Source organism: Pristiophorus japonicus, chromosome 9 (genome assembly GCF_044704955.1).
Source record: "Pristiophorus japonicus isolate sPriJap1 chromosome 9, sPriJap1.hap1, whole genome shotgun sequence".
NCBI lineage: Eukaryota > Metazoa > Chordata > Chondrichthyes > Pristiophoridae > Pristiophorus > Pristiophorus japonicus.
The window spans coordinates 132,309,797-132,336,589 of NC_091985.1; the positions used below are offsets into that span (position 1 = coordinate 132,309,797).

At 45.0% G+C, this 26,793-nt stretch overlaps 1 protein-coding gene across 1 annotated transcript in view; it reads right to left on the minus strand.

Annotated features, from left to right (window-relative positions):
* Positions 1-26,793, minus strand: part of plcb4a (phospholipase C, beta 4a) — a 600,847-nt gene that overhangs the window by 105,201 nt on the left and 468,853 nt on the right. The window contains exons 30-31 of the mRNA XM_070889861.1: positions 23,966-24,015; positions 22,712-22,777 (exon numbers count right to left, since the gene is read on the minus strand). Of these exons, the coding sequence (XP_070745962.1) occupies positions 22,712-22,777; positions 23,966-24,015 (116 nt within the window). The remainder of the gene's footprint in view (positions 1-22,711; positions 22,778-23,965; positions 24,016-26,793) is intronic.

Below are 26,793 nucleotides of genomic sequence, written 5' to 3' on the forward strand. Positions count from 1 at the left end.
TTTTGCCTGGAGCACGACCCATCTCCTCTATCTGGGAGTCTACCTTAGCCCTGACGAGGGAGCCTGGCCGGCGAACTAGCAGGAGCTGGAGGCCAAGGTCGCCGCTCGCCTAGGGCGCTGGACAGGACTGCTCCGAGTGCTGTCCTACAGGGGTCGAGCGCTAGTCATAAACCAGCTGGTGGCCGCAATGTTGTGGTACCGGCTGGTCACTTTGACCCCTCCCCCTGCGTTTGTCGCCAAAATACAGAAGAAGCTGGTGGACTTCTTCTGGAACAACAGGAAGCACTGGGTCTCTGCCGCAGTCTTGAGTCTCCCGCTTGAGGAGGGCGGTCAGTCGTTGGTGTGCGTCAGCGCCCAGCTCGCGACTTTCCGTCTTCAGACCCTGCAGAGATACCTTTACGTCGAGCCCCCTCCTAGGTGGTGTGCTCTGGCGACGTATTTCTTCCGCCAGCAGCGCGACCTCAATTACGACACGCAGCTCCTGTTTGTGAACTTGGGGGGTGTCAGGACCGCCCTCCGGGAGCTGCCTGTCTTTTACAAGGAACTCATCAGGGTCTGGAACAAAGTCTCCACCAGGCGCAGCTCTCCGCCGGCTGGAGTGGCGGCCGTCCTGCAGGAGCCGCTGCTCGGGAATCCGTACCTCCACGACCGAGGTTTTATGTGGCGGTCGGAAGAGAGGGCTGTGGCTGGTGAGTTGACCAGGGTCAGGGACCTGCTCGATGGCGGAGGAGCGGGCTGGATGGTGCCAGACACGCTGGCGCGGCGCCTAAATTCTGCCAACGTCCGCCACGCGGCCGATGCCATCGAGTCGCTAAAAACAGCTCTGGGCCCTGACTCCGTTAGGTGCATCGAGGAGGCTCAAGCACGTGGGGAGATCCCGTCCGAACTGACCCCCGTCCGGACGGAATTCCTCATCGGCGCCAAACCCCGGACCCTCCCTCGGGGGCCGGCGCCTCACAACTTGAGCCGCCTCGGGGAAATCCCCTCCGTGCCTTTCAGTTCCGCGCGGAGGGGTTTCTTGTACGGGCTGCTCCTGCACACTCTCAACTTTGCCATCCTCGCCTGCCGTCCGGACACGCCATGGCGTACCATCTTGCCGTCCGGAGGAGGCGGGGGTCCCCGATGGAGGGCACTCTACGCAGGGGTCCTCCCACTATTCGTCGGGGACTTGGCCTGGAGGGTGGTGCACGGAGCAGTGCCGTGCAATAAATTTTTAAGCCGGTTCACGGACTCCCAGGCCGCCTGCAATTTCTGCGGTCTGGAGGAGTCCGTGTTCCATGTTTTTATTGAGTGCACGAGGTTGCAGCCCCTGTTCCATTATTTGAAGGGGCTGCTTCTGAAATTCTGGCTGCACTTCAGTCCCACTCTCCTGATCTTTGGGCACCCTGTGCGGAGGGGAGCGGGTAGGTCCGAAGGCCTCCTCGTAGGACTGCTCCTGGGCACGGCCAAGGGTGCCATCAGCCGGTCCAGGCAGCGGGCGGTCGAGGGGGTCGTTCAACCTGACTGCCTGCCTCTCTTCCGCTCTTACATCCGGTCCAGGGTGTCCTTGGAGATGGAGCACGCGGTGTCCACCGGTACGCTCGCGGCCTTCCGCGAGAGGTGGGCACCGGAGGGACTGGAGTGCATCATCACGCCCGGCAACCAAATTTTAATTTGATTTTACGTTTTAAAGTTTAATTTGTTTTAATTGCTGGTGTTTTTAGTGTCCCCTTCCCTTTTATAGGGGGCACTGTGGAAAAATTGTGATTTTAGTGCCCAGAAAAAAACCAAAAAAGGAAACAAAACAAAACCAAAAAAAAAAACCCAAAAAAAAACCAAAAAAAGGAAAAAAAGGGCCTTGTGAATGTCTGGTGTGTCACCCAGGTCGGGTAGCACAGTTTAATGTTTTATGTTTTGCAGATAAACTCCAAAAAGAGTTTCAATCACTGTTCGACCAGTTAAGGCAGTCAGAAAGTGGAAAATTTGGGCAGCCCCTCAATCAGCTGTGAGTTGAGAGAAATGCCGGAAATTCCCTGCCAGTTCTCGCCCGTGACGATCGACAGCTGCAGGCTTCATGCAGTTTCTCAAATGAAGGAAGTTCCTTAGCAGTTCAATCCCCATTTTGTCTGATTTTCAGCTGCATATCGCTAATGAAAGCCAAGAATTCAGCAGCAAAACCAAATGTGAAGATGGATTCATATATTGAAGCTTTAATCAGGTAAGTGCTAAACTGTACGAACTAACTGTGATGACAAATGGTCTGCGATATCTGCCTGATGTAGGCGGATGTTCAGGATAAGCATAGACGGTGTAAGTGGTGGTGACTGTACTACTTTTCCAGGAGTATTGGTGGCCGAAATATCCCCCCTCCATAAGCTCCATTCCAGTGGAGTGGCCCTTACTGACCAGGGGCAGATGGATGGGCTGACCTGACCGAAATTGCCCCTGGGCCGGAAGTGGCAGGAATGGCCTTCCACACCGCCTGACCAATTGGTGGCGACCCCCTTTCCGACCCCCGTGCGGAATTGCCCCGCTGGAGCAGCGCCACTACCGGTAGGTGCCACTGACAGCTTTCCCCAGTGGGGAGTTGTCTGTGGCTGGGCGATGCGTCCACACTTAAAGGTGAGGTGGCGATGCCGGCAATTTCATGTTATTTTTTTATTTTCGGCCGACTGCCAGGTTGAACCAACAATTATGCCCACGGGTTCGGCCGGTCTACCAACAGGCAGCTTGGCACCCTCTCTTGGGTGCCGGGCCGCTGGCCTGGTCAAAACTCTGCCTGGTGGCCCAGTTTTTGCCACTAAAGTGGCTGCAGAGTTCGCAGCGGCCCTCCCCTTTAACTGAAGGGGAGGGACATTGTAATGCGTCAGCGCGGTGCTGATGACTTGGAGCGATGGTCGTTCTGATCCGCCCGCACTTCCGCCCCGCTGACGACAGCTGCTCCAACCCGCCCACAGTTCCGCCCGCAACACTGCTCCCACCGGAAAAGAAAAGTCCTGAATTTCGGCGGATTAGAAAACTTACAAAAGGGTAAGTGTGCCCTGTTTGGGATGAAGGGTAATTTTGGCCCTTTGAAGTTTAGCACATGAATTCTAAAATAATCACGTTTTTTATGTAATGGGCACTGATAACAGTTGTGTAAAACCATGCAAATTGGCGAGCTTGAGAAAAAAAAGTCAAAACTTGCAGCAATATTAAAATGATAAATAGTATTAAACTAAATTCCTGAATTGTTTTCCTTGGAGTAACAACCTAACCATATGACCTCAACTGGAAATATGACCTTAATTGGAATCCAGCTGAATTCCAAGGGGGATATGCAGTAGTGTTGGACAAAGTACTGTTCAAATAAATAATTAACCTCTGCTCCCACAAAACAACCAGAACTATTTGCACTCAATCACAGATTCCAACTATGCACAGCATAAAAATCATAAATAATATAAATGAAGCATGTGAAACTATGCAGATAATGGAGTACATTTGTTGAATACACGTTATTTAATTGACATGCTTTTCCCCTTTCCTTTTCATTTACAAATTTTATTCTTGAAACCTAATGTGACTGGCAATTTAATAAGTTCAGCTATAATTTGGTTAATGAATATAGTTACCGTTTTCAAGCATGTGCAATGATTTTTTCCGCATTTCACATGTAAATCTGACAACTGGGGTCTCCGATACTGCAAACATTTCACTTTAAATGCAGATCACAAAGCTGAAGTTTTTCATGAACATAATAAAAAAAATTTAAATCCCATATACATGTTGCATGCTTGTATACGCCACTCAATAGAATAAAACAAGTCAAAGGATAATAAATTGTATAAAGTGGACACACCAGCAACTTTACAGTATTTGTTTTGGAAAATAATAAAAATGTTTTTTGTTTCAGTCAGTACTTTTTGAGTGCGTCAACAAAAAAGTAAATGTTATGAATATAAAAAGGACAATGTTGGCAAACACCAATCTTGATTTAATCGGTGCCCTTTTTTAATCCTTCTCATTAAGACTAGTTTGCAGAACTGAAGGATTGAGTAGAATTAGAAACAGATGGTTTTCAAGGATGAGGATAGGATAGATATGAGATTTTCTTTTGGGGGCGGGGGGAGGATTTTAACCCCCACTCAGGATCAAACAGGGCACCTAGATTGCACACCAAAGGACTGAGTGTGAGCAAGCAGCCAAAAAGAGGGATGGAGGCGGGGGCTAAAGTGTGAAGTTTCTGGGGAAGCCGGGCAGGATGGATTTGGTTGAGTTTATGTTGAGTTGCAGAAAAATCAGGATCATCCACAGTTTGATACTGGATAGTCAGTCAGACAGCATAGCAACAATCGTGGAATTGAAAGAGGCTTAAGAGAGAAAGCTGTGCCAATTTGATGTTCGTGGCATACATAAGGCCATGTGCTTCGGGATATTGTCAATGAGGGAGAATAGATAAATAAAGAATAGGACTGGATCAAGGATAGATCCTTGCGGCATGTCACAGGGGAAAAGGTATTAGAGTAGGCCATGTTATATAGGTAGGAAGAGAAGCACTAAAATGTCATAGTATGAGGGAGAGATTATGGAAGAGGATGAAGTGGTTGACTGTATCAAAGGTCACTAAAAGGGTGGGCAGGATAACATGCCCCAGTAATTGTCCCAGGGGATATTGGGTGACTTTGGCCAGTTTGGAGTCAGTGCTGTAGCCGGGGCAGAAAACGGACGGAAGGTTATCGAACAGGAAGTGGTGGGAAAGGTAGGTGCGGAGTTAGATACTGATATTCAGTCAAGGACAGATGAAAACTTAGACCCTAAGAAAGCAAGGTTAGAAATATGATGGCAGCTGGGCAGGATTGGGGGAGGGGGGTGGCAGGAAGTGAGGGGGCGTGGGGATTATGGAGACAACAGTCCTGAAGGGAAGGGAAGGAAAGGGAGCAAACAATGTCATTCAAGATGTTATTTAAATACTGAACCAATTTAAGTTATCTTTGCAATACTGGAAGCTAAGATCATTCCTAGGTTTCAGACTCTCATTTCTATAAAATGTAACAAGTTATAATTAATTGCAATAAAATTAGTTAAGCAGCAAATGAAAATATATAAAACAGACTTTGCCTTCACACAGGTATGACCATTCTTTAGCTCAATAGGTTTCATTATACCGTTAGCTATTAACATAATTTGGGTTTACTGTACTCTGCCAACAGCTGATGCAGTTTTACAATAAAACCAGATTCTTAAAACCACCAGCTTCTTAAAAATAATATGCGCTTCAATGCAAAAAATTAATAGTCCACAAGATCTTTCTTGTACTTAAGATCAAAAGAAGAGCCTTTCCTCCGATCGTCAGAAAGACGTAAGCATCAGCAGGGAGCATATGCCATTTCCTTCATTAGGATTTTAACGTCAGTTAAAAGGATGATGCACCGATGACGACAGCAGGTGGACAGCCTGATGTATGTAAGTACTGAATCTGTCTACATACTGTCGGCAAACAGACCATGTGTCAAAGTATGAATCACAGAATAAATTAGGATAATAACTGAAGTTAAATGCAGCCCGTGAAGTGGTTTTATACAAATTGTGCACAAAATTGCGGCAGTTTTGAAAGGTGTTTCCCCCCACCCGGGTTTCCGCTCAAACTCATTTGCATATCACCAAATGCAAAATCTGCCATGAAGCATCGCAATCAGACAGCGTTTTAAAACGTAATATTTTTTGCCAAAATTTTGTTTTAAAAAATTTCCTTCATATATTAAAACAGTTGAAAATAGGTTTAGCATAAAAAATAAGCATTTTAATCATAGCGTCAATCCCTCATCTGTGGAGTAACCTGATTTAAAATTGCTGAAATTCAGTTAAAAAAATATATACTATTCTCTAGTTATACTGGCGTACAATAGTCAGTTTCATAGTAAATTGAAACAAAAGTCACATTTAAAAGCTTTTAAAATGTATATTTTAAGGCCCTGCGTCCAAAGGAAGAAGCTTATTTTTTAAAGCCTCTCCGAAGCCTGCAAACAAGCGCAATTAACGGAAACCACCAATGGTAATTAATTCACCCAGGGGGCGTGGCCAATCTTGTGGGTGGGGCCTGCTTCCAGCACGATGTTTTTAAAACTTATGCAAAAGATTGCAGAAACTCGAGTTGTGCTCAACATAAATTTTGCTGAAAATTTTGCAATCTTTTGCACCGGTTATATCGATTTTGGCTGAATTGCACAAAAAGCCCAGCGCAATAGAGTGGAAATTCCAGGTCATTGTGTACAGCAACTCATATCTTCTGTCAGAGGTCACAGTAGAACATAAATATTTCAGGGGTGGAAGCTGAATAATTATCTGGTACAAGCATGAATGTATCCTGCTGCTGAAGCAGAAATGTGGCTTTCAGAATGTCTTCAAAAAAAAAATTATATGCTATTCAATCGTCCAGGGCATTGCACGCAGGGAATTAAGACCAAATGCAATCTCCAGGTCAAATGGTATTCGAGGATGGGGAGTTAATTGGATTGGAGCTCAGAGAGGACTACGATGTAAAGGCCAGAGATGGTAGAGTGGAGTAGGAGGGGAGGCAGAGTGGGGTTAGAGACCATGGAGGGAAATAAAAGATCTTTAGGAAGAAAAGTGACCGTGGAATAGCCTCATGCAGATTTCTTGTCAGTTTCACCTCTCTTGTTCCCACCTTAGTATACGCCAACACAAAGTACGTCTACATTGTTTGTCAGATTCACATCCTGACTGAAGTGGTCCCCACTAAATGTCGAAAGCCCAGTTTCCTTACGACAGCCGGTCATGAAGCAATCAGTTGCTGTAAGTATTCTGGAAAAGGGCCAGTTCGCTTTTCTTCATCTAGCCCTGGCTGATCTACTATACTTCAGCTGGCCTCCATCAAGAATTTCCTCCCCTCTCCACCTCTTGAGCGCCCTCTCTCGATATATAAATGTCCCTGACCTTGGGAACATGAATGAGGTGGATTTCTTTGCAAATGATCTTTAGCACATTTTTGGAAAGATTGGGATCTACAGATCGGCACAAGGTATGGACAGAAGGACAGACTTTCCTGTTTTACAAATGAACATTAAATAAGAAAGAAAGTATAGGTACAACCTCCGAAATCTGGAAACCTCGGGACCGAGGCCATTTGGATTTTCCCGGATTTCGCAACAGAAATCCGACGTCCCGAATCCGGAAACCCCTGAGCCGAGTACGAAGCTATACGAAGGTTGAGGTGGGGAGGGTTGGGAAGGAGAAAGATTGATTTTGCTTTAACAATGGATACTTACGATCGATGCTATGGGCTGGAAATTCACCATCTTGCGCTCATTTTTTCGGCGATATTTTGCCGATTTTTGCAAAAACGGTGATCCACTAGTTTCGCCGAAGTCTTGCAGCGACAGTTTTTAAATACCGCCATAAAGCGGACCCCTGGCATACAAGACTGGAAATAGCGCTTTCGCCTTGGTTTTGACTTTTGGCGCACCCGTATTCTGGGAGAAAAAAAACACCCGAGAAAAACCTGCGTTGCAACCCCAATAACAACGGTAGGTATGAAGACTTGCAAAAAAGGTAAGTTAAAGTTTTTATTTTTTTATTCTTTTTCAGTGATTCAATAGTTAAGTATCTTGTGAATGTTTGGTGATTTTTTTATTTTTTGCAATTATTTTGTGTGTTTTCCCCCTTCCCAAGGCCTCTCTCACAGCGGTAATCGGCCTCGGACAAAAGTTGGTGAGCACCGCGGTTTCCGCCGCGAATCCTCGTGCAACGCCAATTTTTACCGCTGAGTGCATTTGCTAATGGAACTTAGGCCTTTAAAAAATAGCGGAGTGATTAGCGGTATTTTTGCCGAGAAATGACACAAAAATACCGCTATCACCAAAAAATGAATTTCCAGCCCAAAGGAGTGCAATAACTGCTTGTATGCAAACTTCATTGGGCACTTCTACCCTCAGATTATCTAGTCAAGTTCCTATTTTTTGTGTAGGGGACTGACAAATTGAAACACCTTTAGATTAGGTTAAAAATAGCTGGACTACCGTCTCAGTTCTAGTGACAGTATCGCGTGTTTCTGGCCAAATAACCAGCTCCTCAACACCTCTGGAACCATGCTTCAGGAAAGATCAGCACTTTTGGACATCATGAGATCGTGAAAGCCGCAATATAAATCAAGTCGTTCTTTCTTTTCAGGAGGATGGGAAAAGATTTGGGGTGGTGGGGTGGAAATGGGGACAGTAATTGTACAATATTGTTTAAGAGTTCTGCTTGAGTTGAAGTTAGTTTAATTTGATCAAGAGAAATTTGGCTATATCAGTGTGGACAGAGAGGTGGTGTTAAAAAAAAATGTCCGATTTTGGAACATATTTCCAGATTTCGGATGACCTCTCAACTGATCAGCGCAATGTCTGGATTTCAGAACATTCCGGTTTTTGGAACTCCGGATTTGGGAGGTTGCACCTGTACTTGAATTTATACAGCACTTTTCACAGAGACCGCCCTAAGTGGAGGATGTGTATCTGGGAAGGCGCTGAGCACCTTGAGTCTCATCGCCGAGAGCATGCAGAAACCAAGCGCAGGCAGCGGAAAGATCGTGCGGCAAACCAGTCCCACCCACCCAGTCCCTCAACAACTATCTGTCCCACCTGTGACAGGGACTGTGGTTCTCGTATTGGACTGTTCAGTCACCCAAGAACTCATTTTTAGAGTGGCAGCAAGTCTTCCTCGATTCTGAGGGACTGCCTATGATGATGATGATGATGAGATGTCCCAAAGTGCATTACAGCCAATAAAGTAATCACTGTTCTAATGTAGGAAACGCGGCAGTCAATTTGCGCACAGCCATGTCCTACAAACAGCAATGCGATAATGACCAGATAATCTGTTTTTAGTGATGTTGGTTGAGGGATATATATTGGGCAGGGGTCCTCTGCTCTTCTTCAAATAGTGCCATGGGATCCTTTACGTCCAGCTGAGAGGTCTGACGGCACCTTGTTTTAATGTCTCATATGAAAGACAGCACCTCCTACAGTGCAGCACTCCCTCACTCAGTACTGCACTGAAGTGTCAGCCTAGATTTTGTGCTCAAGTCTGTGGAATGGGGATTAAGAACGGGCGGATGAAGAGAGAAAAACCAGATGGGAAAGAATGCTCACAATAATGGAGACCACCCTTTTTTCTGACCATTATTTTAACACCTAAGCAATAAGAACAAAAATCTGCCCCAAATAGTGGGGTTGGCATTTTCTCCCAATATTACATTGCTTTTACTCACAATACTTTTCAAATAAAATTAACAGGAAGAAAATATGACCTGAAATAGATGGGATTGCCCCACTTCAGCTTTAATGAAGCAACATTTTTGAAACTTTAATTCTGACATGCCTGTAATATTAAACCTCTTGGGTTCAAAAATTCACACCCTTCGTTGCACACTCCTGCTGTAACTCCAGTGCAAATGCCCTAGAATGGCTAAAAATAAGGTCTGGACTTGGATATGCTGTGTCCTGGCCTAACTTCAAGGTTTCTGTAGGGTCTTTTGGGGGGAACAAAGCCTCTGCCTGCCTGCCCCCAAAAAAGCCATTGATGTAGGAGGGGTCCAGAAGGGGCCATTGGCGAGTAAATTCAAAGACCTCTTCAACCTGTGAACTTTAGCAGGGTCAGCAGTGACGGTCCCAGACAGGTGCATCCAGGTGTTTGTACTGGGATACGCCCACCCCCCCCACTCCCTCGGACCTCCAGAAGGGATGGCGTTAGGACCCTGCAATCCATAGAATTGCATGGGGCCCCGAGTGAATCCAGTGATCAGTATTTCGTACCATTGTCTAGTAAATATAGGAGCCCCAAATTGAACCATTGTACAGGGCCTTTACAAGGCAAATGCCACTCCTGGTGGCAGGGAGTCCCAAGGGCAGAAGTTCTTGTGTCCCTGGGTCGCACAGGATTGGCAGCGGTACACCTGGTGAGAGGTGTACTAACTCAACAAAGAACGGTAGTGGGTCCCACTTGCGGGTCCAGAACGGGATAGTGGCCTGAACCCCCAAAGAAAAATAAATAATGTTTTTCCAATTAATTATTTGTAGGCCCCTGACAAAGGAAAGAATGCTCACCAATAATGGAGATCAGCCTGATGGGGGCAGTCACCTGTTCTTTTGGGGCGGGGTGGGATGAGAATTACCAACAAGTCCCATCCTTCTGCCACAATTTGCAACCTCTACGGTGGCTGGATGCCTAGGGGTCTGCCATTGTCGAGTAAATTCAAAGACCTCTTCAACCTGTGAACTTTAGCAGGGTCAGCAGTGACGGTCCCAGACAGGCGCATTCAGACATTTATACTGGGATACGCCCAACCCTCACCCCCTCGGACCTCACATTTCTAAAGGAAGGCTGGCACCCATCAAAAGATTGACAGGGGGTTCTATATCCTCTGCAGTAGTAACTGTCCTGAATGATAAGCATTGACCAACTGGAGGAAGGTAACTTTGTCTCTGTCAAAGAGATGTGAAGTAAAGGCAGTGTGTGGGACACAGAGTTAACAGTTGTTTCTTTCCTAAATAAACACATGCAAAGTAGAAAATAAGAACTTTTAGAAAATAATTAAAATGGACTGCGGCAATAGTGCTTAACTACGGTTTCTAAGATTGAAAAGAACAGTGAAGTTATTGGGAAATATCTGGCTCTCCTCCATTATGTTATGGCTGAGCGCAAGTATTGAAGTTCAGACCTCCTACACTGCCACAGGTGGTGCTGAATTCTTAACAGAACTGCCAATACTGCACAATGGAAAAATCCATTTACGCACAGAGTACTGGAGGCAGAGCTCAAAACAATTAGGAATCTATGAAGAACCTTGATTTGGCTGCTTAAATCCCAATGGATCAAAGATTAAATTATATAACAGAAATTATGTTCATCAACCAACAGATGTACGACTTACCCAGCACGCCAGCAAATGACATGCATATGACTGGCTTCGTATTTTTTTTATGATAGTAACTATTGTTGCTGTGCATGCTCTTTCAATTGGGAGGAAGCTGTCTCTGAGTTATGCCATGTGCTGCAAACAGTCCGCCTCCACCACTGCCAGTAGCTGTTAAGATCACAATTGTCCTTAACTCATGCTATGGATTCATTCCAAGCTGCTACTGGCAACATCACTAATATTAGTAACTCAGCTGTGCACAGATGTGTGCTTGTTTCCTGGAACAAATAAGTTGATTTCCTTCCCAAGGGACAACTGGTGGCAACAATGATAGGGCGTGGATATTTTACAAAGTTGCAGGCTCCTGAATGTGGACAGAGCACACATGGCCATGTTCTCTTGATCAACGCCATGGCCTATGTCAAAGGACTCCACTAACTCAATGTGCAGCTCATTGGCATCCAGCACCACCATGGCACACATGCTTTTCTCAGAGTTATCACGTGGCCTTCATTTTAAGGCAGTGCACCATGTCAGCATTCTTTGGTCCAGAAAGGGATGTCTCTATTACATATGATTACACAGAATATATAGCACAAAAACAGGTCATTCGGCCCAACCAGTCCATGCTGGCATATATGCTCCACTCGAGCATCCTCCCGTCTTTCCTCATCTAAATCGATCAGCATAACCCTCTATTCACTTCTCCCCCATATGCTAGTCTAGCCTCCCCTTAAATGCATCCATATTTGCTTCAATCACTCCCTGTGGTAGCGAGTTCCACATTCTCACAACTCTTTGGGTAAAGAAGTTCCTTCTGAATTCCCTATTTGATTTTTTGGTGCCGCAGGGTTCAGTGCTGAGACCCCAACTATTTACAATCTATATTAACGACTTGGAAGAAGGGACTGAGTGTAATGTAGCCAAGTTTGCTGACAATACAAAGATGGGAGGAAAAGCAATGTGAGAGGAGGACACAAAACATCTGCAAAACTGAGGACTGGGAGAAATTTAGAATTTAGCAGAGGAGGACAAAGGGTTTAATTAGGAGGGGGAAAATAGAGTATGAGAGGAAGCTTGTTGGGAACATAAAAACTGACTGCAAAAGCTTCTATAGATATGTGAAGAGAAAAAGAATAGTGAAGTCAAATGAAGGTCCCTTGCAGTCAGATTCAGGTGAATTTATAATGGGGATCAAAGAAATGGCAGACCAGTTGAACAAATACTTTGGTTCTGTCTTCACGAAGGAAGACACAAATAACCTTCCGGAAGTACTAGGGGACCGAGGGTCTAGTGAGAAGGAGGAACTGAAGGATACCTTATTAGGCGGGAAATTATGTTAGGGAAATTGATGGGATTGAAGGCCAATAAATCCCCGGGGCTTGATAGTCTGCATCCCAGAGTAGTTAAGGAAGTGGCCCTAGAAATAATGGATGCATTGGTGATCATTTTCCAACAGTCTATCGAGTCTGGATCAGTTCCTATGGACTGGAGGGTAGCTAATGTAACACCACTTTAAAAAAAAAAAAGGAGGGACAGAGAAAACGGGTAATTATAGACCGGTTAGCCTGACATCAGTAGTGGGGAAAATGTTGGAATCAATTATTAAAGATCAAATAACAGCGTATTTGTAAAGCAGTGACAGGTTCGGTCCAAGTCAGCATGGATTTATGAAAGGGAAATCATGCTTGACAAATCTTCTGGAATTTTTTGAGGATGTAACTAGTAGAGTGGACAAGGGAGAACAGTGGATGTGGTGTATTTAGACTTTCAAAAGGCTTTTGACAAGGTCCCACACAAGAGATTGGTGTGCAAAATTAAAATTAAAGTGCATGGTAATGGGGGTAATTGTACTGACATGGATAGAGAACTGGTTGGCAGACAGGAAGCAGAGAGTCGGGATAAACGGGTCCTTTTCAGAATGGCAGGCAGTGACTAGTGGAGTGCCGCAGGGCTCAGTGCTGGGACCCCAGCTATTTACAAAATATATTAATGATTTGGATGGAGGAATTGAGTGTAATATCTCCAAGTTTGTAGATGACACTAAACTGGGTGGCAGTGTGAGCTGTGAGGAGGATGCTAAGAGGCTGCAGGGTGACTTGGACAGGTTAGGTGAGTGGGCAAATGCATGGCAGATGCAGTATAATGTGGATAAATGTGAAGTTATCCACTTTGGGGCAAAAACACAAAGGCAGAATATTATCTGAATGGCGGCAGATTAGGAAAAGGGGAAGTGCAACTAGACCTGGGTGTCATGGTACATCAGTCATTGAAAGTTGGCATGCAGGTACAGCAGGCGGTGAAGAAGGCAAATGGTATGTTGGCCTTCATAGCTAGGGGTTTTGAGTATAGGAGCAGGGAGGTCTTACTGCAGTTGTACAGGGGCTTGGTGAGGCCTCACCTGGAATATTGTGTTCAGTTTTGGTCTCCTAATCTGAGGAAGGACGTTCTTGCTATTGAGGGAGTGCAACAAAGGTTCACCAGACTGATTCCCGGGATGGCTGGACTGATATATGAGGAGAAACTGGATCGACTGGGCCTTTATTCACTGGAGTTTAGAAGGATGAGAGGGGATCTCATAAAAACATATAAAATTCTGACAGGACTGGACAGGTTAGATGCAGGAAGAATGTTCCCGATGTTGGGGAAATCCAGAACCAGGGGACACAGTCTAAGGATAAGGGGCAAGCCATTTAGGACTGAGATGAGGAGAAACTTCTTCACTCAGAGAGTTGTTAACCTCTGGAATTCCCGACCGCAGAGAGTTGTTGATGCCAGTTCGTTGGATATATTCAAAAGGGAGTTAGATATGGCCCTTATGGCTAAAGGGATCAAAGGGTATGGAGAGAAAGCAGGAAAGGGGTACTGAGGTGAATGATCAGCCATGATCTTATTGAATGGCAGTGCAGGCTCGAAGGGCCGAATGATCTACTCCTCCATCTATTTTCGATGTTTCTATGTTTAAGGACGGCCACGCTGACGGACCACATTCTGTGCAGAGATGGTGCACCGGCAGAAAAACCTGCCGGGGGCACCGCGGGGTGGGGGATCGACAGATTCAGGTGAAAATCGATGGGTAAGTATTTTTATTGCTTTTTTAAAATTGTTTTCTTTGGTGGTGCAACCACTTGGGCAGGATGGGGTCCAGGTTGAAAACTCCCCGACCTGAATTTAGGTTGGGTTGGCCTGTTGATCCCAAAGCAGCGGCCATTCGATTTTTAGGAATGGCCGCTGCAAACGGGCACTCACACGTCTCTTTGAGACCCTGAATTTTGGCCCCCTAGCCTGTTCATCCTTTCCTGATATTTTTACCCTCGCCTTTCCGGTATCATCCTTGTAAATCTTCTCTTCACCCACTCCAATATCTCTTTATCCTTTTTATAATATGGTGACCAGGATTGTTCGCAGTATTCTAAGTGTGGTCAAACCAAGGTTCGATACAGGTTTAGCATAACTTCCCTATTTTTCAATTCTATCCCTCTAGAAATAAACCCAAGTGCTTGGTTTGCTATTTTTATGGCCTTGCTAACCTGTGTCGCACAGTAATGCCTGGGAGAGCAGACCTATCCCATAAAAACATAGCTCACGACAGTTGTCCCGTTTCCCAGGGCATGAGCCGAGCACCTGTATAGAGGTCGAGTTATGCACCCAAGTAATAAATAAGCACACGACTGGGATTTTGACCCACTGGTCTGAGGAAGGCATGTTACAGGTGCCTGGATCAATCTGGGAGCATTCTGTAATATAATCACGCTGGAGTCTCAAGGATCTTGACTGTGTGCTGATTGCTCCATAACTTTATCTTACAAAGTAGCTCATTAGGGAAACATTAAAGATGGGAGGCTCCACAGGCAGCAAGTGGTTGGGCAAAGAGAAGCAGCAGCAGTCTGAAGAGAATGAGGCCAATCCATGATCAGCTGCAAGAGAAAGCCATGCCCATCTCGTGCAGGAGAATTTCTCTTGCTCATCATATCTTGACACTGCATTAACTTCCTTGCCTATAACTTCTCCCTTCCCTCTACAAATATGTCACCTTCTATAGAGAGTTATCTGTGTGCAACCAATCATCAAGCTCCTCTTTAGACCATCTGATGAATGCAATTTCCACACCTTTCTAAAATAATGCTGAGACACACAACTTTACTGCAACCATAATTTTGATGTGAAATCAAATTGTGCATGTGCCTGGGGTTTCTTACCATTGTGCTTCCCCTTGGTGTTACTATATGTGCCCTTGAAGAAAGAACTTACATTAGTATAGCGCTTTTCACCACCTCAGAACATCCCAAAGCGTTTTACAGCCAGTGAAGTACTTTTGGAGTGTAATCACTCTTGTAATATAGGAAAGGCAGTAGCCAGTTTGCACACAACAAACTCCCATAAACAGCAACGTGATAATGACCAGATAATCTGTTTTTTTAGTGATGTTGGTTGAGGGATAAATAATGACCAGGGTAGAACTCCCCAGAAAAATGGTGACATGGGATCTTTAACGTCCACCTGAGATTTATGAGCTCAAGTCTCTGGAATGGGACTTGAATCCACAGCTCAGAGGTGAGAGTGCTATCCATTGAGCCACAGCTGGCATTTCAACCTAATTTTGAGCTTCTCCTTCCGTGGTAGGAGTGTGGGAAATTCTTATCCTGGTTTTCAAATCCCTGCATGGCCTCTCCCCTCCCTATCTGTGTAACCTCCTCCAACTCTACAACCTTTCGAGATCTCTGCGCTCCTCCACTTCTGGCCTTTTGCACATCTCTGATTCTAATCGCTCCACCTTTGGCAGCCGAGCCTTCAGCTGCCTGAGGTCTAATCTCTGGAATTCCCTCCCTATACCTCCCTGCCTCCCTACCGCTCTCTCCCGCTTTAAGACATTCCTTAAAACCTGCATTTTCATCTATCCTAATATCTCCTTACGTAGCTCGTTGTAAAACTTTGCTTGGTAACGCTCCTATGAAGTGCCTTATGACATTTTACTATGTTAAAGGCGCTATATAAATGCAAGTTGTTGTGGGAGGCAGCTGGGTTACAATAAGAGCTTTCTAGAACTGAAGTGCCCCATGTCTCATGGGTTTGTTGGATCTGCTATTAGCTACACCTTTTGTGCTGCTGCATGGGCCACCTGGCCCAGCATCCTTTCTGCCACATGTGTCTTTTCCTGGAAAACAGTGCCATTATCTGTGCTGATTCCTGCTATGCCACGAGGACAGGGTACTGGCACTGCCCTCTGATTTGAAAGAAAGCACATCTAATGGTATAAAGAAGATCAGTGAAGCCCTGCTTCATGGTTTTGGACAACTAATCGCTAAACTGGAAGAGATATCTATCTCCAATCTGACACCTCAGCTGCCCATAGTCGCATCTGAGCATCCATGAAAGAAGCACCGATTTGCTCTTAGGGCGTCAGTCATGGGGGCGACTGCTGTAGATGACTCTGGAACTACCAAATGCTTCAAGGTGCACTATAGTGTTGTGAAATCACCCTCCTACACATTATGCTAATGACCTCCTCCAGCTGACCTGTCTTATGCAGCACACGATCAAATACAGCCCCAGTGCCTTCACCAAAGCTTGATGTGCTGCATGTATCACTCTCTCAAAAGCAGGATTTGTGAAATCTGGATGTCCAGACTTTTCAACCAAGAGATGATACTTTCTGACCCTCTGGGCTAGTCATGTTTTCCTCTTCATACCACCAGCATTTATTCCTACTCATTCTGTGTGATGCACAGTGCACGCCCCTCTGGTCAACTCTCTAACTCCCCTGGAGAGAGTATCTCTGAGCTGGCATTGGTGGTGAGGTGGGGTGGGGGGGTTGAATAGAGTGAGTGATGATGTGTACTGTTAAGTGCTGATAGTGCCATTTGCAGTGGGGGCCTAACTGTCCTTCCTCAGCCACAGCTGGAGGAGGAAAAGATGTTAGAATGGATTCCCAAAGCATAGCGTTCAGATGCCGCTTTCACGCATGGTAAGGTGGGGTACAACAGAAGGAGAAGTAGAATATCATCGTGAACTTACAGCTGCCACATGCCCATTTGTTCCCCCATCTCCAACACCCTCTGTGACTTCCCTCCCCAGGATTTTGCACGGCCTCCTGATGGGAGTGAGAATGCAGAGGTTTGGGTGTCTGCCACCTGTTGTGGCTCTCTGTTAGCTATTATTGGCTGTCTTGTCTTTGGAAAAGAAGCACAAAGGACTGTGACATAGAGTAATATGTAGTTTGCAGCATGTAGTCAATAATGGTTGTGCTAGTATTCATGCAGCAGACAATTACAAACCATGTGAGTTCACTATACTATCTAATAGGCATTGGCAATGGCAATCCTAAACAGTAGTATGCAATTAAAATACTTAAACAGAATGTAAGGGAGAGATTATTGTAAATGATGCACTTACTTAGTACTGTGCATTACTGAAAGGCATAGCTGACTCCTTTTACCTTGCCTGACCTGGTAACACTGTTTCCAATACTGAATGCATATGTGTGGTGGCATGATTGAATTTACATTTACTGTCCTGGCCACTTCCTTCTGTTGCCCTGTATGGCTCTCCTCAGGGGCCTGCGTTGCTCGGTATCAAGCAAAGCCTCACTCTTCTGCATGACTTCCTCCAGCAGCACTTTCACGACTGCATCCAAGAATGGGGGGGCTCTCTGACCTCCTGCTGACCTGACAGGTCTGATTTTTTTTGAAAAAACAAATTTCTACTATGCCCCAAAAGCAACTGTAATAATGGCTACCCCTAGCTTTAAATCCTGCAGCAGTTCATTATTTCTCATTCGCCAAAGGACAAGCTCCTACTTAGAGGTCTTCCAGATGCCAGGAAGCTCACCTGAAATATTAAAATGAGTGCTGACCCATGAAATTATGGCAGGGTCAGCACTCATAATGCTGGGCAGGCATGATTCATGCTCTGCAGCATCTCTGCAGCCATTATGGGCTGTGTTGTCTTTCAACTGTGATAGAGAGTAATATGCAGCTTGCAGCTCGTAGCCCATAATGGTGTGCTGGTATTCATGCATCAGGCAATTACAAACCATGTGAGTTCACTATAATACCTCACAGGACTGTGCCTAACTGGAAAATCTGGACGAACACATTCACATGATATTTCTCTGTCCATTATTTTAACAGAGGCATTAACCCAATTATTTTGTCACCAACAGTTATTTCTAGCATATAATATTATAACCTCACAGACAATGCTTTCAGAACTTCAGATCTGTTATATATGTATGTTAATGTATGTACTGTAACACCAGACCACTGAATGTACCTTCACCCTGTATACACCACCAGAGGGTGCTACTGCTGGAGACCTAAGGGTCACCTGTACACTGCAGTTAACCCAGTATAAAAGGGAGCTCACCACTTGGTGTCCTTACTCTAGGAGCTGCAATAAAGGACTAAGGTCACTACAGTTCAAGTACTATACCCTTACCTCGTGGAGTCATTATTAGAGTGCTTGCATATACTACAACTGGCGACGAGGCTATGAATTTCCACGCACAATATGTCTAACCAAAGCAATTTCCAACAATTCGCTGATGGAGAAGATTGGGATGCCTTTGTGGAAAGGTTAGAACACTTTTTCATCGTGAGCGACTTGGCTGGGGACTCACTGAACTCGCTGGTGGACAAGCGCAGAGCTATCCTGCTCAGCAGTTGTGGGCTCAATGTCCACGGCCTCGCCAGGGACCTGCTAGCCCCAGCGTAGACAACAACCAAGACTTATACGGAGCTCGTAACTATAATACAAGAACAACTTAAACCTAGAGAGAGCATCGTCACAGCCAGGCACCGGTTCTACACCCACCGGCAGCCCGAAGGCCAAGAAATTGCTAAATATGCTGCAGACCTGAGAAGATTGGCTGCACCGTATGATTTTGGCGACCACCTCACCAAAGCACTAAGGGACATCTTCGTTATTGGAATCAGCCACGAGGGCCTCCTCCATAAACTGCTCTCTGCGGACACTACGGTCACCCTGCAGAAGGCAATCAAAGTGAGCCAGGCTTTCATGATTTCGGCCTGCGACTCCAAACGGATGATGACTCACATCCAGGACTCTAACCCGATGAGTACAGTGAACCGGATGACGCCTTTCAGAGGCAAGGCTGCTGCCCCGAGACCTGCAACCCTGAGTCCGCCACATGGGGCCAACCGGCTAGCCCCGTGCTGGTGCTGTGGAGGAAACCACAGGGCCCACCAGTGCTGCTACAAAGACTATACCTGCAAAGGCTGCAACACTAAAGGTCACCTTCAGCGAATGTGTAGAAGACGTTTTACTCACCGAGTCGCTGAAGAGTTGGCCGATCACCCAGGCTCCAGCGCTGATGAAGACGAAGCGGCTGAGCCCCTGGAAGAGGTGTACGGAATATATACTTGCTCCACCGAGAGTTCCCCGTGGAAAATGGAAGTAGAAATCAACGGGGTTCCAGTCTTGATGGAGATCGACACAGGGGCGAGCCAGTCACTGATGAATCAGACGGCCTTTGAGAAACTCTGGGACAACCCCGCCAAATGACCCAAAATGTTCCCAATCCAGGCGAAGCTGCTCACCTGCACAAAAGGCACCATCCCAGTCGTTGGCAGCGTGGAGGTCCAGGTGTCCGATGGTGGCTGGATGCACAACGATCCTTTGTGGATCGTTGCCGGTGATGGTGCAACGCTGTTGGGAAGAAGATGGATGAATCAAGTCCAAATCTGTTGGAGCGACAAAGGCCTCCAGGCCCCGGGGATCGACATCTTACGTGGCCCCAAACTTGGATTCATCGCAGCATCTGACAATCCGACTCGACTGCGCGGCGACGACACAGACTGCACAACTCAGTGGCGAGATGATCCAATCTGAACAACCAGACCTCACCTTCTGGGCTCCAGTGGCAGGATTCAGAGGGAAGAAGATTGGTGCAGAAGGTAGATTCTCGGCATCCGTGGCAGAACCTGGGGAGAAAAGGATCACCGCGCCTACCTTGTGGAGAGAGAGAAGATGGCGCCCGCACCATGAGGCGAAGCACCTGAAATCAAGATGGCTGCAACCAGACCATGATGGGCAGCGTTGAGGAGCAATACGTGTTACTGAGCGGCGACCCGGATTGGGGTAAAGATTGCAAGGCCCTCTTAAAGGAGACCGGCAACCCAAAACAATTAAAGGGACAGTTCCACTCTTGGCACAGCGATGCCGGTGACACTTATGATAAAAGTGTAATTAATGAATGCAGGTATATAAATGTACTGTTGAACGGTGATGCTGGTAATGCTAATGAGAAAAATGTAACTAATACTCCAAAAAGTGATGCAAGTGACAAAATTGTACTGTTGAACAGTGATGCTAGTAATGCTAACAAGACAAATGTAACTAACAAAGGCAGGTATTCAAATGTAACCATGCACAGAGATACTGAAAGCACACAAGAAAGCGTTGTAACTGACAAATGTGAAAGTGTAAAGAGAAGTAACAATGTCGAGTCGACTAGTTGCGGTCGGAACCAATGTATCATGTATGCCAATGATAGAATGACAAATGATGACGGGTTCTACATGTGTACTGACAATGGCAAAGGGAAACACCCAGGTGCAGCAGGCTACCCGATCATGTAGCCTGCGCTTCCGGGACCAATGTGATGCCCCAGGGAGGGTTCACACACACCCAGTGGGAGCAGACCCACTCCAGGGACAGCGGTCAATGGACAGCACAGCCACCACCACTGGCAACCTGCTCCAGATCGGCCCTACCCGCCCCGGGCCACCAGGGCCAGCACCGGGAGCAAGAGGCCAGGACCCTCCAGCTTTCCCGGCGGGACCTGGGATGACCAGACTTCCACCACCAATGGAGGACAAGGAGGCTACACCACCCTGTGGCCCTGCCCACCACTAAACGCCACCACCTACCCAATCAACAATGTATGTACCTTACCCATAACAACATGTACTTGCTCCACCACTGCGGAATCCTCCAACAGTGACATATCCACATGGTCTATGTATGGGGGGGAAATGGATGTGTGCAGCCATAAACACATGGATCACACCCAGCACCCACACAACCCTCACCACAACCTTCCACCGTCCACTACTGATCACCTCCCCATGTCATGGCAATAAGGACTTGGGAAAAGCTTAGGGGGGAGTGTTGTTATGTATGTATGTTAATGTATGTACTGGAACATCAGACCACTGAATATACCTTCATCCTTTATACACCATAACTGTACCACCAGAGGGTGATACTGCTGGGTCACCTGTACACTGCAGGTAACCAAGTATAAAAGGGAGCTCACCTCTTAGTGTCCTCACTCTAGGAGCTGCAATAAAGGACTAAGGTCACTACAGTTCAAAGTACTATACCCTTATCTTGTGGAGTGGTTATTAGAGTGCTTGCATATACTACAAGATCTATGTAAATATTGTACATTAATGCCAAGCTGCTCTGAAGGTCAGCACATTTATTGAGTGAATAATTCAGTTATATAGACTAGGAAGGACCTTGGTTCGATCCCCGATCTATTATCAGAGGCACCAGTAGAATAACAGAAACCTCATCTGGGGAAAAATAAATCAGCCAGGGTTCCTAATCCTGACTTGTATCCTGCTCTACAGCACCATGTATCAACAGTGGGTGAGGAGCGGATTCGGCTTCAATGTAATGCTCTTCCACACCCTTAAGAAACTTAATGATCACTAAGGCAAGGTATGAAAGCATGACCAGCATCAGTAGATCTTGCATTTATATAGCACCTTTCATGACCTCAGGGCATCCCAAAGTACTTTGCAGCCAATGAAGTACTTTTAAAGTGCAGTGATTGTAATGTAGGAAACGCGGCAACCAATTTTTACCCAGCAAGGTCCCACAAGAGTGCTACCACTGAGCCACGGCTGATGCCAGAACCTTAGGTGAGATGGGTATAGGTATAACTGGAAAGAAAAAAATACAGTAATACCTTCACAGTTGTCAGAAGAAGTTGCTGGTTTCAGTTTTTTATTCATTAAAATTTGTTCTCACTGACAATATATTCATATACTTCTGTTATTAATTCTAAATAAATGCAGAGCTGGTCCAAGGAAAATTAAGATCCAAGAGTAACCGTTCCAAATAATAAATCACTACCATAATATTGAAATGTAGATCCAAACATAACATTGCTTGAAACATTATTCATGCCTATAAGTTAAATCTTAGTGTGAGACTTGTAGGAGATAATTCTCATACAGACTGTGTAGGGGAGATTTTCCTAGGTTTGTGTCCACTGGATTACCTGGGTGCAGCAGATATTGGGCGAGTCGTAACACATGCTTGTAAAGAAACCTGTTCAATTTTCTTTCCATTTAAATTAGACCCAGGAAAATCTCCCCTGGTATATCTAAAAAAACAAATATGTTTGCCAGTTGCATAACTAATGCATATTTTTTCTTTCATGTAACCAACAGCAATCTGTTATTGCTGTAAGGTTTGTGCCCTTTCACTCACAGTAATTACTAACCAGAGTTAAGCATAAAGCAAGGAAGATTATAAATCCTAATTTGAATGGCACACAGCCACTAGTTACAATATCTTTCCTACTTTGAGGCTGCTTACATAGGTATTAATAGCCTCTACAACATGATTCATTTTTGCATCTTGTTACCCCATAGAAATGCAAGTTAGCTACCACGTATATTTTCTATCTGTGCTGTTATTTTTATGCACTTAAATAACAACGGTTTTACACAAAATTATTCTTTTTTTGAACAGGTTTGATCTGTTTATTGCAAAAATGGATTCTTAATAATGATTATATGGGCTGCATTCACATTATGTAAACTGATAAAAATAAATTTGCTCAGAGCACATACATACCTTGGCATGCTTTTTCTTTAATGAACTCAGTTCTTTTTGTTGCTTCTTCAGCAATTTTAGGTAGGCCTATAATATCAAATAATAAGATGAATTTAAATGTTTGCAACTGAGAAAAGAACATAATTGCAATGGGAATCTAGGATATGCCCTACTTTGGTTTAAAGAGGTCACATCAATTATCCGGTTGCTTCATTGTAGTGGCCCTCTTTTGTATCTTTCCCTTTATATAGTGGTCATTATTACCACTTCACTCATTACCTACAAAAATGGCTAAAGTGCAATGTATTTTGTGCACATAGATATATATAAAAAAAAACACCTTGTAGATTTAAAAGATGTTTTAACCCTTAGATTCTTGACAGGTTTAGTGAACCTCCCCAGGGCAGTGGTTTTGATTTGTTTTTAGCTCACACTGACTAAAGTAAATGTTGTTACAGTAATATAGCTATTTAAAAGTCAGGAGTAGCTTTATTACTGTATTATTGACCCTAAACCACTAAATTAAACATAGAGGATACAATTGTACATATGACAACGACTTGTATTTATATAGGGCCTTTAACGTAGTAAAACGTCTCAAGGTGTTTCACAGCAGTGTTATAAGACTATCTGACGACTCCTGCTGGAATTGTCCGTTTGGTGACATCGGATCGGATTTTCATGGGGAAGGCGGGTTGATGGTCAAGGTGTTGCTACGATGCGGGCAGGAAACCCAGAAGAGCAGGTTTCCCACAGGCCCTGCCGACTTTAACAGCAGGGCTTGAATTGCTTCTGTTTCCCCACCTGCAGCCAGTCAGATGAAGAGGCTGGCTGGCTGCGAGCGGGTAGGCTTGAGGAGGGAGAGTGTGATCGGGTGGGGGCCGGTGCCATCCTCCGGAGGACCGGGGTGGGATGGCGGGAGCAAGAGATTGAGGCTGTCTAGGGACCGGAGGCAGGGGCAAGCGAAGCGAGAGATTGGGGCTGTCGAGGGAAACACAGAAACATAGAAAATAATTGCAGGAGTAGGCCATTCGGCCCTTTGTAGACTCTCAAGACTCACACATTAGTAATGGCTACGTGGCCAAGTTAATGGAAGACACCTTCTGCCCATAGAATGATTGCCCAGCAAAGAGGAGGGGATGGAAGCAGACTGGTGAATCAAAGGGAAAGGTAACTTGAAGGTATATTGATAGATTAATGGAGAACTAACAATCATATTACAATATATATTCATTTAAAATGGTTGCAATTTCTGAAATGTTATATCAAAATTACCTTCATTTGTTTCAAGTCCTCAATATTCACCTGAGGTACCAGTGTTATATCTGTAAAAGAAAGATTCCAGCAATGATTAGTCAACACAACCAAAACTCTTTCCTAGTTACTTTAAACACATTAACAGTTCAGACTGTATTATAAGGATATACAAGACATAGTTATGATGTTATGACATTGCAGAGACTGATACCCAAAATGAAACGCAAGTAAATTAAGTCAACCATCCAGAGTGAAATGGCACAGGGTATGGGAAGGCAAGAGGTAGCTATGAAAGCCACTGCAATTGGGGCTAAGCAGTGAGATAGGAAAAAAAGAGTTGCATTTATATAGCACCTTTCATCACCTCAAAGTCCTAAAGCATTTTACAGCTAATTAAATACTTTTGAAGTTTAGTCGCTGTTGTAATGTTGGGAAACACGGCAGGCAATTAGTGCACAGCAAGGTCCCACAAACAGCAATGAGATAATAACTAGATAATCTTTTTTTAGTATGATATTAAATTTAGTATTTTAGTGTGATATTAGATTTAGTATTTAACAACCCGCCAGAACTGATTAGTACCCTGGAAATGGGTAACATTTGAGTTTTAGTCATCACTGTATAGTTAGATTTGATATCCTAATTATGGCTAAGGGGACAGACAATTTGAAGACGTCAGAGAAGCAAATTTAGAGCTACGAGAATTTTGTAGCTGGTTACGGTGGAAATGGTACTAGCAAAAATTGTTTTATGGCTATTTAAGGGATATGGAAAACAAACATAAGAGGTAAAAATTATAAAGGCAAGACCATCGTGGTTGAATAAGGAGATCAAAAATAACAAAGAGAATTAAAAGCTATATAAGGAAATAAAAAAATGGGAGTTATACAATGGTCAATTGAGACCAATGGACCAGAGGACAACAGGTTAACTTCTGTAGCAGCTAAAATGCCTTTGAATTTCTTTTGTTATGATAAGCAACAAAGATTAATCCAAAACGTAAAGCTATGAAGAGAACTCATAAAAGTGAACTTGTTTTCACTGGGGAAAAAGATTGAGGTGGGACATAAGAAAAAAATATGAACATAAGAAATAGGAGAAGGAGTAGGTCATTAGGTCCTTTGGGTCTGCTCCACCATTCAATAAGATCATGGCTGATCTTCTACCTCAACTCCACCTTCCCGCATTATTCCCATATTCCTATTTCAGATTCACAACGCTCTGAGTGAAGAAATTTCTCTTCGCCTCAGTCCTAAATGGCCGACCCTTTATTCTGAGACTGTGACCCCTAGTTTTGGACTCCCCAGCCTGGGGAAATATCCTCTCAGTATCTACCCTGTCAAGCCCCTTAAGAATTGTATACATTTCAATGAGATCACTTCTCATTCTTCTAAACTTTAGGAAATACCATTGCCTATATATATTACATAGAAACATAGAAACATAGAAAATAGGTGCAGGAGTAGGCCATTCGGCCCTTCTAGCCTGCACCGCCATTCAATGAGTTCATGGCTGACATATTTGCAACAGAGTACTGCGTACAGTTTTGGTCTCCTTATTTAAGGAAGGAGACACAGTTTGAGCGTCCAAAATCCAGAGTTCCGAAATTCGGAATTTTTCGGAATCCGGACCGATTCATGGCGGGGCCTTCCGGAATCCGGAAAATGCTCGGAAATCCGGACACCCTGCCAAACCGATTACCACCGCGAGCCAGGCCCAGGAAAATTCCAAGAAACAAAAATTCACAAAACACCTCTTCTTGCAGGTCTTCACACCCCTAAGCACCGCTGCTCCTGGGTCCGCAACGCAGGTCTCCCCCGGGCGTCTTCCCTCGGCCAGAACAAGGGCGCGCCAAAACGACAAAGCATGGCGAGCACGGCACCCCCAGCCTTGCACGCTGGCGGTCCACCTAAAACCACCGGCACAAGACCCAGGCGAAACTCCGCAAATGGCACTTCTCAAATGGCATAACAAAACAGCTGCCCGAAAACCGGACACGCACAGCGCAGTCATGCAGAATCGGCTAAACAACCTAAAATCTACTGTGGATGGTTAATGCCGAAAAGTAATAGACTGTCCAATCAATTTCAGCAAGGCAAAACAACACAGTAGATTAGACTAGCTTCAAACAGATACAGGAGACTCTGGATTAACAAAAACACAAGAGAGGGAGAGCAGCAAAGGACTATAGAAAGACGTCACGAAATCCAGAAATACCCTAAATCCGGAACGGCCTCGGTTCCATGGTTTCCGGATTCGGACGCTCTACCTATACTTGCATTGGCGGCAGTTCAGAGAAGGTTCACTAGGTTGATTCCTTAGATGAAAGAGGTGTCTTATAAGGAAAGGTTGAGCAGGCTGGGCCTGTACTTATTGGAGTTTAGAAGAATGAGAGGTGATCTTATTGAAACATATAAGATTCTGAGGGGGCTTGACAGGGTAGATGCTGAGAGGATGTTTCCCCTTGTGGGGTAATCTCGAACTAAGTCGTAGTTTCAAAATAAGTGGGTCACCTATTTAAGACGGAGATGAGGAAGAATTTCTTCTCTCAGAGGGTCATGAATCTTTGGATTTCTCTACCCTAGAGAGCTGTGGAGGCTGAGTCATTGAATATATTCAAGGCTGAGATAGACCAATTCTTGAACTGTAGGGGAGTCAAGGGTTATGGGGAAAAGGCAGGAAAGTGGAGTTGAGGCCAAGATCAGATCAGCCATGATCTTATTGAATGGCGGAGCAGGCTCGGGGGCCGTATGACCTACTCCTGCTTCTATTTCTTATGTTCTTAGATTTAATCTTTTCCATTGTTATGTGGTCAAATATTAATTTCCAATCTCATACTTAAAATG